A 12,558-nucleotide genomic window follows, 5' to 3' on the forward strand; every position below is an offset into this window, starting at 1 on the left:
GAGTGACAGTTGCAAACTAGTAGCAGTCAGATACTAAGGAGCACAATGCAGTTTTGACAGTAGAGCAGGTGGCTCAGATTCTTCAGTGACAGTGCAAATGCTAGTAGCATTCAAAGACTCAGGAGACAAATGCATCATACTGAACACAGTTGATTCAATATTTCTGATGTTTTTTTAGTTCCAGATGTTGTAGTTGCAGTAACAATAGATGAGACGGAGTTGCAGCGCAGATGCAGTGTTGGCAGCAGTATGGCAGTGTCAGCAGCAACACAGATGCATCATCAGAGTTGCACAATAGTTGGTGGGCAGCAGCAGCCAAACATCAGCAACATAATAGAGATGATATAAAGACAGAGTGTTATGGCAGGGTGTGCAGCACTAGAACACATTCCTCGCTAAGAGGGAGTGTTAATCATAAAAGGAGGATGGGCTCATTTGCTAATCATCTTTTGACGATTACATTTCACCTTTCATCTTCTCTTGGGGTTGTTTAGCACAAGAAGAAAAGTGTGATTTAACACCAGGAATTCCAAGCGGAATTCCACCTCTACCTTTGGTGAACTTCGAGTGTCACCCTAGGGGAGTGAGAATGAGTCCATCTCAGGGTTTCTCTAGGAGCTACATTGCATACTATTTCCAATTGGAGCGTGCTTCTCTTAGGGCTCATAAGGAAATTTAAAGGGGCTGAGAGAAGCTAATAGATAGTGGAGTTTTGGCCAAAGAATTTGCAAAGAATTATCCATAAGGAGGATGAAATTTCCCCTAGGGATTTGTAGGGCTGAGAGTGTTTCATTTTGGAGGACCGAATTTATCTATTCCAAGGCCTGCACAAGGGTTTACTGACAGCTTTTGTGCACTTGCAGAGACTCCGAATTAGGGGAGCATTCAAGCTGAGATCTGCTTGGTGATTGAGGGGAGAAATTTGCAGGAGTTAGGGAGGATTTCTTGGAGGGATATTCGGGCCAAATTCACCAATATCTAAATTGTAGGGCATTTTCTAGCCAAGTAATTTACACTTGTTGGGAGTCACTGAGGGTCGGTGGATTCAGCCCAAACCCTTTTTGGGTTTTTGTGGGTTTGGTGAGAGAAGGAAATGATTAATTTTACAAAATTTTCTGGGCATTTCTGAGGGCAGAATTCCTAGTTCCATTCAGCAGTTAGCAGCGTAAATTGTTGGAGGAGGGCGCAATTACCCTAAGACCATTTCCACCACTTGGGTCCATGAGATATTTTTGGGTTTTATTGGAGCTAGTGTGGAGACCCTACATTTAATTTTGCAGAATTTTTGGAGTAGATTTGAGGGCCAAATCTCAATTCACCTACAACAGCAGTGGCAATAATTTTTTGGGCTAGCACAAAATCATGGTGGGGAGCTCATCTGACATTTGGGCAGCTTGATCATCACCTGGGTTTGGATTTGCTTGTTGTAGCAAGCCTAGGTTCCTCTTTCATACTCATTTGTACTATATTTGCTCGGAAATAAATAAAATGGCTCAGAGTTTTGGTGCATTTCCTCTTGTGTTGTGATTTCCTGCATATGTGTTGAATTTCCTAGTTGTTGTCATAGTGCATGTTTCTGTTATTCACTTAATATTTCTGTTAGGAATATTACATTCTTAGCATCTTGGAAATCAAAAAGCCTTATCGAAATTGCTTGATGGTTTTATGCAACTTTAACATGTTTAGCAGCATCATTTCTACTTTCACCCTTTAAAGAAGCTTTGTATGTTTGTTTCCCTTTGTTATGATTGGAACTTACTACCTTGGCCTTCTTTCTTAAAATAAAATTAATGATTATTGCATGCATGAAACATTTACAATGTTGATGAGTTCATCTTTGAGAAAAGAAAACTTCAGTACAACAAATAACACAAGTTTGTTGTTTATGATAGATATCTATCCAAGTAAAATTTCGGAAAAAACTCAACAGAAATGGGATGAAGTGATAGGAAAACTTACAGTATTACTTTGGATCGATGGAATGTTAGAAGAATTTGTTATTTGCACCTCAAACTTCCAGTCAGGCACATATAGGTTGTACAACAATCCTAAATAGAGTGTAGATAGTGAAATTGCAACTACCCTACAAAGAAAAAATATTATCTAAAAATTGTATGTTTGCACCACAGGACATAAAAATCATTACACAAGCAGTACTGTTTAATTTCAATCCTAGCATAATGAAAAGCAGGGTGTTGCACACAGGTTTCTTTAGGATCTTCATAAGGACTTAGATTGCTCAAATACTCCATGTACATTATTGGAGGTACAAATGATTTCAGATGACGTGCAAAGGATAACCACACATGTACTAAGCTCCAAGAAAGCAAGATGTCCAAAAATGCAATCTGTAGGAGCATAAATAAAATTTCATGGCATCTAGGTTTGTGGAAAATATTTTCAAAATGATATGAAGCCACTACTATGAATTTCTTCTATTGTGCACCTTCTAGAATGCAAGAATTGATATATATATTTTTCAAAAAATGCATGGTGTGTAAGAAACTAGTCTCTTAATCACTTAAAAAACTATTACACACATTCTTAATGATTTCACCAAGTAGTAGTCAAAGTACTAGTTGATCTAGATTCTAAATCACCATGGACTAAAGGGAAAGTCATGAATGGAGGTAAGATAATGAGAAGGAATGTTAGTCTCTGGAGTGTATCTTGCATGGTCTTCACCATTTTGTTACCAACATCATTTAGATTTAATCTAAAAATTTATCATATAAGGTTTCTTAAGTGGAGGTTCCTGTTAAGCCCCAGAATTGCCTGTGCAACTAGAGGGCTAAGATCCAGCTAGCTTTCATCAGGCTGGCATTCAGTGACAGGTGCATCAAGCTGCACAGTGATTAGAGTCCATTTCAGAGGCATGTTGTCTAGAGTTGGAGGAAATTGCTATTTTTAGCAGTTCTCCTATTTTCTAAGAGCCTGAATTCAAAGCTCCACATGTTAATGTCAATCATATATTTTTCATCTTTGCGATATCACAATGCCAATGAGATTGTTCCAAGTGACATGCAAGTATTTACAAGGCACTGTTATTTTTAGCAGTTATGGTTTCAGGTCTCAGATTGCAATTTTGAGCATATATTTGGATTCCTCGCAGAAAACTGAGTCTGATGAGACTGATCTCATTGACATGTGAGATGGTGCTATTTTTCGCAGCAGCAGTGATCTCATAGCAGTTTCCTTCATTTTTCGTCTTTCCCATGTTTTAGGAATCAAACTATTAATTTTGGCATGCATATATTTAGCATTACTAGTTTTGGCTGGCGTGGGTTCTAAATTCCTGGTTCCAGTGAGCAGTTATGAATTGAGTCAAACTGGGCAAGTGGAATTTTTGAGTGTGACATAAGGAAGCCATTACAAGCTTTGTCTCATCAAGAAAATCCTAGGTCAACTTCCTTCCGTATATTTGGCAATCTGTTAATCTTGGTCTTCTCTCTTGATTTCATTTCTAAACCTTCCAGTAGATTACCCATTTCCTTGAACATAGGCCGTCTAGCTGAACTTGGCTCATTTTTTTGTTTTAATAAATCAGCTCTGATTTTGAAAGTTTTATTATTAGTGAAGTAGACTGGCAATATTGAGTGAAGTTTAATTCTCCTTTGTTAACAAGCTGGTTATTACAAACTCCAAGTGGATTTGCTAAATTTACTCCAGCTTAACCTTATTGCACCCTTTTGTTTGACAAAAACCTAGCTTTACATGTATTCTTTCTTCACATCATTTGAAGGTTTCTCCATTTCTTTGTCTTGCTGAGTTAGTGTGCAGCCTGTAGAGAAGTAGTCTCTACACTTTGACTCCAGGTTATTTCAAACTTCAGACACTGAAATTTTCATGAAAGCGGGTGAATCTGTGGAAGTTATGCTTGCCAAGAATCAACAGAGTGATTACAGCTAAGGGATGCTTGCATACAGGTGGAAACTATAGTTTTTTGGGTCAGAATGGATGGATCGTCCTTCTAGTGGATATTTGATGACTTTCTTAAGATGCTTGACATGAATCTTTCATAGTATTATGGTGTTATCTTCAGGGGTATTTCCAGCAGATTTTGGCATTGACTATTTGGCAATCAAGGCTGTTATTCCATGACAGATATAAGAAAAATTACGAGGTAAACGTCAGCCATTCTTTGAGAGGATCTTCAAGTGGAATTTGACAGTAAAATCAGCCTTTGGCATCAACATTGAAGTCTGATCTGAAACCACAGTTAAACACCCCTTTGCCGAGATATGTTTGGACAAGTTCAATGATATGTATCTTTTGGATTTTAATTGCCAGTATTCACCCTATTGAGATGACCTTCTCAGAGATTAAAGAGAAACATTTTAAGAGACAAACATCATATTCACACCAATCACAGCATATGTTGACTCCATGCAGCTGCGGTGCAAGGGGCATTTTTACAACAAATTTCCAGTATGGCTTACAGGCATTTCCTCTAGTAGTACGTATTTCAGGATAAAGGCATTTCAGGTTTATCTTAAGCACTGTCTAATGAATTTTTAGACCTGTTTTCATGCCTGAGTATTCTTTTGATCAAATATGGTCTTACATGGTAGCTGGCTGCAAAATGAAGATATATTTGGGTGATAGCATCATGGATTTAATGGATATTCTACCCTGAATATGGCTTACAACAAATGGAATTCTATTATACTTAGACAGTAGGTCAATTTAGTGGCTAACAGTTCGTGATTACAGCAGATAACTATCTGATCACGTGTCCAGGCCTCCAGGTTTCGAGTTGTGAGGTTCTATAAGAGAGGACTGAAGAGAACAGAATTAAGGAGTTATTCCATTGAGCAGCAGTCAAACCTCTTGTTCCATCCTTTCTTTCTTTCATTGCTTCCTACACTCTGTGCAATGCTTACTTTGTAGTAAATCTTGTAGCTTTTCTTCATGATGCAAACTTTTGACTATTACGTTAATAGAGCTTAAATATGCAGTTTCTTTACAGCTCTTGGAATTTGCTGGTTGAATAGCCTTTGTTGCAGTAATGTGGGCGGCCTAAGTGCCTTTACTTTGATTTTGATCACTTAAAGAATATGTCCATATTCCTTTTTTCCTTAATATTTTAGCTATTGTGAAGACGAATCTCTCATATTATTTCACTTTAAGTTTTACTTTGTCTATGGTTGCTTGCGTGCATATTAAAAGACATTGTGTGTTGATCATTCATACTAGCTACGGCTACCAAAGTATTGGCAGTGCATGAACACTAGGGACTCCCCCTGTTCATGGAGAAACACCAATCTGGATGGAGGAGTAATTATCAGTGACCTTACACCAATTACTCATAGTTGTTTCTTTGGTTTACAGTTACACAAAGCAGATTTAAGAGATCACAAATTGGCACCATTGTAGGACATCATCAATCCTCATACACTACAATGACAATGGTGAGTTTTTATTTATTGATTTATATTTTGACTCATCTGACTACTTCACCAGTATAGGATTGGGTCATATTAGATAACAAGTGACAATCTCCAAGATTTGTTGATGCACAAGAAGTTATTCCAGGCCTTGCATAACCTGCACATCTATTCTGAAATACAAGCATGGATACCTACTTGAGTCTCCCTTGGTGACTCCATTGCAAAAGGTTCATGATTGATCATGAATATTGAATTGATATAGTGGGTGCAGGATAATATATCCCTAGTGAGGGAGTTATTTCACATTGAAAAGGGAGAAGATGAAACTATTACTGAATTTCGTGGTAGATTTGTCAAGGCATTGCATAAGATGTAATGTCCCAAAATAGGAAAAACAGTGATATGCAAGCAAATAACAATTTTTCACCACAGAAATTTCAAAGCAATTAGAATACACCCATAAATATGGGAGCAGCTGAGCCATTTTATTATGAACTGGTGCAAGTGTACAAAATATGGAAGGAATGCACCTGGGCTTGCCTCAAAGGCAAGCGGAGCAAAGCCTAAGTGAAGCAATGACAATCCGGAACTACAATCAGCTGTCCAATTGTTGCACTACGCAGTCCCCAGCAATTATGCATTGTCTGCTGCAAAGATATGGCTGGAAACCCCACCTCCGGTGCTCAGAAAATTCTGCAAAATTATATCTAGGCTCCTCAAGCAAAACCCACAAACCCAGAAATGGTTTGGCCTGGTTTTGACCTTCCAAAATCGACCCCCAAAAAGCCCAACGCCCTCTAGAACTGCTGAAGCACACTAACTGTCAATACACCAACAAAATCCTCCTCAAACACTCCAGAAATGTAGCAATCAACCCCACTAATACTTCCCTTATTTCTCTCGGCAAGGAACAACTCCAATGGCTGAGTCTCCACCACCCACGTGTGCCCAATCTCTTCCTTCTGCGCTGGCCCCAGGAGCTACGAAATCCCCACTGAAGGAAGCTATCACCTTCAGCCCCAAAACTCACCCAAATGAACAGAAAATCACCAAAGCTTCTTCCCTGGAATTCTCCTAACAATAGCTCCTCTGAGGAATGCAAAGGACCTCAACATGGTTTTCCCACTACGTCCTCCAGGAATACATACGAAAGGGAATACTCTAATTACAAATGTTGGAAACCACACTAAAAATCACCTTCGAAAGATTATGGATGAACCTCTCTAGGGTGGCACTCGAAGTCCCCTGATGAAATGGTGAGTTCTCCACCCAGAAAACTCGTGCTAAACAACAAATGACCCAGCTAAGCAGCTCGAGCAACTGAGAAGAAATTCATTATGCCAAAGATGTCAAATGAAGAGTGTTGCCTTCCTTTTATATATTTCGTGGAGCCTTTTTCCTTCCTTTTTCCCTCCTTCGTGGGTCCCTCACTAAGCCTTCGATTTTCACTCTCATGATTCATCCATTTTAAACCATTGGCTTAGGGAGTGCGTATTTCCTTGTGTGGGTGACCTCATATGCTACTAACAAAATCCAAAATAACATACTTCTAACTCTTAAGTCTTCTAATAAAAATCAAATGGACCCCATCTCCTCCAAAAGTGGCCCCAAAATGTAGAAATTAAACATGTTCCAAAATAATTTAGGAAGTGACATTACAATCCTCCACTCCCAAATGTTGCTTGTCCCCAATTAACTTCAGTGTTGGATGCTCAAGTATGTGCTCGCCCTCCCAAGTAGCATCCTCATCCGACAAGCTCTTCCAATGCACCAACTATTCTTTGATTGTCCTACTTCTGAGCTTCCTTTCCCTGGTCTCCAAGATGGCTTCTGTTTCCAAAACTAGATGCCCCTCATCATCAAGTGGAGGCAACTCTACAACAACTGTAACCTATTTCCCCAATACCTTTTTGAGGCATGAGACATGGAAAATATTGTGGATCTTGCTCCCTAGTGGTAGCTCCAACTCATAACCTACCTCTCCAATGTTGATTTTAGATAACATCGGATGTGCTCTAAGCCTCAAATTTTGCATGGAGGCTAGGACACATGTATTCCAGAATACCCAGAAGTCGTTTTCGGAAATTCAACCCAGAGATAGTTTTATTAAAATAATTAATTATTTTTAATGGATGCCTAAGTCTAAACTTAGGAAATTAAAATAATTAAAGGGTAAAATTGGGTGTGAATCTTCTAGAAAAAGACGGAGATCGAGTCAATATGATCTGAGCCATTGATTAGAATTTAATCTAGGTCGTTGATTACTCAATGAGAAGATTATAAGAAGGACTTCGATGGCCATTTGCAAGACACGTCAAGTGAAATCAAGAGACCGATTTGTCAAGAGAGTAGCACAGCAGTTGCCGGAGAAGTCATCGAGGAGATTTCTTGTAGTGAGGGGCGAGGATAGTTTTCCAGTTGCAGAATTTCCTAATCTAGGGATACATTGTAGAGAAGGCAGAGAGAGATCTAGAAGAGGCAGCTCAATGCCACGCAGAGGCAGTGCAAAGCTTCAGAGGGAGTCTGAGATTCAGCTGGGAAGTCGAGTTCCAAAGCCAGAAGTCGGGGTGTGAGACCGGAGGGCCAGAGGAATGAAGTTGCAGATAGCAGAAGATCCATGGAAGAGGTGACACAAACCCTAGAGAGGCTGATGCAAAGGCTGCGCAGAGCCAATGTGGGGCCAGCCATCCAGGACCTGGATCAGTGTCGGTTCGCCAGTGATAGTGTGAGGTATTTCTCACTAATTTCTCTGTGTTAGATTCTCTGTATCAGATAGCCAGTAAGGCATCCAAAGATTGTATTCAGAAACTATTGCATAATAATACAAACCCTCAATTGTTGCACCAGTTTTCCCGCATTGGGATTTTCCAGGGACATTTGTCCAAAAACAACGATGTCAATTGTGTGTGTGGTTATTTCTTCTTGCTCAATTCTTGTTTCAGCATATAATTTAATTAGTGAAGGTTGCAGTCATATTTACTTCGATATTTACAGTGTAATATCAGTTTGTTGCTAAGTTGCACGAAACGGGGAAACGGGTACGAGTTTCCGAAACGGGAAGCGATACGAAACGCGACCTCCCCAAATTTTGGAAACGGGGAAACGCGAATATATATATATATATATATATATATATATATATATATATATGTGCAATCATAAAGCATAAATGATACATTATAATTTATTACACTTAAACATTAAGATTTAATTTACATCACATTTACTCATGAATGATCACATAATTAAAATAAAAATATCAGAATATCCAAAAGCAACCTTTATTATATATCCAAATCTCAAAATCAGCCTTTATTTATATTAATATATGAGGCTGCAAGTACAATAAAGACTATAAGGCTGCAAGAGAGAGATCCAAATCAGGGTTTTCTGCATCCACATCCCATTCTTTAGAAGGACCATTGTTGTATTGGGAGTCTCCTCCTACATAGTTGAACGACCTTAGTGCTCTTGATTAAATACACGTTTCATACCCTAGTACCCTACATGATCTTGATTATTGGGAGTTTCCCATGCATAGAGGGCTTGGTTCTCTTGATTAAATACAAGTTCCATACCCTAGTACATGATAAAATCCAATGGAAACATTGCAATCCCTCCAATCTTGAAATCCTGAAAAACAAATAAGTCTGCTGGATTTTGAGTGAGATCTAAAATTCTACTTTCTCCATATGAAATCCAATGAGGGCGAAACCACTCTCAAACATCCTGAGTCATTTCATGGTAATGTTAAAAATTTAAGTAAAAGGATGAAAATGAAAAATAAAGGAGAATATCACTTTTACTTTAAGAATTTAACATTACCATGAACTGCATATCCCTCAAACTTCCTGATGAATTGCATATCAACACTAGGGCAAAAATTCACTTTTATAACTTTAGACACGCATCTAGAAGAAACAAGAAGTCACTACCATACCTTAAAAGTAAATTAAAGAAAACAAAAAAAAATTAAAAAAACACAAGTTAGTGAGGAAACGTGGGTCGTACGGCCCTGAAACGCGTTTCCGACCGTACTGCCACGTTTCCGTTTCGGGAAACGTGGCAGTACGGCCGGAAACGCATTTCAGGGCCGTACCAAACGCGTTTCCACGTTTCGTACCCGTTTCCGTACGGAAACGGACCTCCATACCACGTTTCCTGCAACATAGGTTTGTTGTAGTAGGAATTTGGGTCTCCAAATTTTCACATGGTATCAAAGAGCAGGTGAAGCAAGAGAGCAGACCAAAAGATCTTGGTGTTGAAGAGGAGGGAGATCGAAGTGTTGTGTAGGCAGCAGATCGAATTCCCAGAGGAAAAATCTCGAGGAAAATCTCTCTTTGAGTGAGTTGATAGAGAGGTAAGATTTCCAATTCGTGATTTGTCAGTGGCATAGGGAGCAGCACAACAACAAATTCAGTGCAAAGCAGTCTTCAGGTGGGACGCAGTTTTTTGCAGCGTTCGCTGGGTCAGAAAAGCGTCAAAAGAAGAAAGAAGACACTTTTTGAGGGAATTTCTTCCTCGGTGAATTCTGAGACAAGGAATTCTATTTCTCAGTTGATGAGTAACAGTAGCGAGGAGAAAATCTACTAACTCTATCAGGGAGTGAGTAGGCTAGCCTAGCAGCTGTGCAGAGTAGAGAGGGAGCAGTTCGACTTTTGTTGGTAGAGATGGCAGTTAATGGGCTAAGAGATCAAGATCGATTGGACGAAGCATCCAACTATGTTATTTGGAAGGCTAGGATCTCTTGCCTTCTAGATGAGCATGATCTCAAAGCCTATGTTGATAGTGTGGTAGTTGTACTCACCGATGCAGATCCACTCAAGAAGTACAAGGCTGAGATGGTGAAGGCCAAGCGGTTGATCCTCGACAGAGTGAGGGATCACGTTGTATGTCACATTGCTGGCAAAGGGACGACCAAAGAGATGTGGGATGCCTTGGCTACATTGTATCAAGGATCTTTCGAGCAGCGGAAGATGTACTTGGAGGAGAAAATGAGATCCATGAGGATGCAGAAGGGGGAACGCATTGATTTGTTCCTATCAAAGCTTCAGGAAGTCCGAGATCAGTTGGCAGCTGTAGGATCAACGCCTCAGCCTACAGAGATGGTGAGGTTGGCCCTGAATTCAGTCTCAGAAGAATGGCAAGTATTTGTCCAGAGTATCTTGGGCAAAGAGAAATTGTCGGATTGGGAAGGGATGTGGGCCACTCTTCAATAGGAAGAGATGAGGCGAGACTTAGTCAAGTGCAAACTTGATGGCAGCAACAGCAATGGGACGAAGCCCAAGGAGGAGGAGAATGCAACCCTTGCATCAAAGGGGCAGTAGGAGCAGCAAAGGCGGAAGAAGGACATCTCTAAGATAAAATGTTTCCAGTGTGGTGAATTTGACCACTACGTTATGCAGTGTCTTCTCAAGAATAAGGACAAAGACAAGAAACGTGATCTGCACGCTGCAACTGCAAGGATCAAGGAGGAGGATTTTTCCATGATTGCCCAAATACCTTCAGGGGAGAGGTGGGTTGATGTAGTACTGTAGTTCGAACAAACTGCAAATGGGCAGGATCCTTCAGGAATCCACCTCCTGGATCAATACCTTGCTACGATAGCCCATATTGGAAGTAGCAAGATGAAACAGTGTCAGTTGGTGTAGAGGAATGTCAGAGTGACAGTTGCAGTGGCTAGGAGCGCCAGAGACTGAATAGCACAGAGCAGAGTTGGCAGCAATGCAGTTGGCACAACGCAGAGTCAGCCACAACACAGAGACTTCAGAGGGTCAACACAAACACTAGCAGTACTCAAAACTCCTGCAATAGACACATCACGTTGAACACCTTTGGTTCAGTGTTTTGGATGTTTTTTTGTTGCAGTACAAATGCAGTTTGCAGTAGCATGAAAAGTCAGCAGCAACATAGATGCAGCGTTTGCGCAACAGTTGATGGGAAGTGATGTCAAACATCAGCAACGCAGAGGGAGATGTTACAGAGTCAGTGTGATGCTTCAATAGGTTGCATTACTAGAGCACATTCCTCACTAAGAGGGAGTGTTGATTTCTGGTAGCATCGGATGTGCTCTAAGCCTCAAAATTTGTAGGGAGGCTAGGACACATGCATTCCATAATACCCAGAAATCATTTTGGGAAATTCAACCCAAAGACAGTTTTATTAAAATAATTAATTATTTTTAATGGATGCCTAAGTCTAAACTTAGGAAATTAAAATAATTAAAGGGTAATAATAAAAATGGGTGTGAATATTCTAGAAAAAGACGGAGATCGGGTCAATATGATCTGAGCCATTGATTAGAATTTAATCTGGGTCATTTATTACTGAACGAGAAGATTATAAGGACTTCGATGGGCATTTGGAAAATACATCGGGAGAGATCAAGAGATCGATTTCTCAAGAGAGCAACGCAACAGTTTTCGAAGAAGTCATCGAGGAGATTCCTTGCAGTGAGTGGCAGGGATAGTTTTCCAGTTGGAGAGTTTCCTAATCCGAGGATACATTGCAGAGAATGTAGAGAGACATCCAGAAGAGGCAGTGCAGTGCCACGCAGAGGCAACACATAGCTTCAAAGGGAGTTTGAGACTTATCTGGGAAGTCGAGTTCCAGAGCCAAAAGCCGGGGTGTGAGACTGGAGGGCTAGAGGATCGAAGTTGCAGACACTAGAAGATCCGTGGAAGAGGCTGACGTAGAGGTTGCACAGAGCCATCATGGGGCCAGCCATCCAGGGCCTGGATCAGTGTCGGTTCGCCAGTGATAGTGTGAGGTATTTCTCACTAATTTCTCTGCCAATCAGATTCTATGTATAGGATAGCCAATAAGGCATCCAAATATTGTATTCGGAAACTACTACATAATAATACAAACCCTCAGCTATTGCATCGGTTTTCTTGCATTGGGTTTTTCCGAGGACATTTGTCCAAAAACAATGGTGTCAATTGTGTGTGTGGTTATTTCTTCTTGCTTAGCTATTGTTTCCGCATATAATTTAATTAGTGAAGGTTGCAATCGTATTTACTTCGATATTTACAGTGTAACACAGTAAATAACTTGCATGAATTAACAAGCAGGAGAAGTAATATCAGTTTGCTGCAATAGGGATTTGGGTCTCCAAATCACATTCAACCCTCCTGATCACCCTGTAGGGCTCGTGAAATCATGGTTG

The 12,558-nt window shown here is 40.1% G+C and overlaps 1 protein-coding gene across 1 annotated transcript in view; it reads right to left on the minus strand.

The window, feature by feature from the left end:
* LOC149204474 (uncharacterized) overlaps positions 1 to 12,558 on the minus strand; it is a 325,325-nt gene that overhangs the window by 235,369 nt on the left and 77,398 nt on the right. Inside the window, exon 5 of the mRNA XM_089397135.1 lies at positions 1,960 to 2,083. Within this exon, the coding sequence (XP_089253261.1) occupies positions 1,960 to 2,083 (124 nt within the window). The remainder of the gene's footprint in view (positions 1 to 1,959; positions 2,084 to 12,558) is intronic.

This window comes from Pinus tabuliformis, chromosome 1_2 (genome assembly GCF_031772625.1).
Source record: "Pinus tabuliformis cultivar Carrire ecotype Pingquan chromosome 1_2, CPIR1, whole genome shotgun sequence".
Lineage (NCBI taxonomy): Eukaryota > Viridiplantae > Streptophyta > Pinopsida > Pinales > Pinaceae > Pinus > Pinus tabuliformis.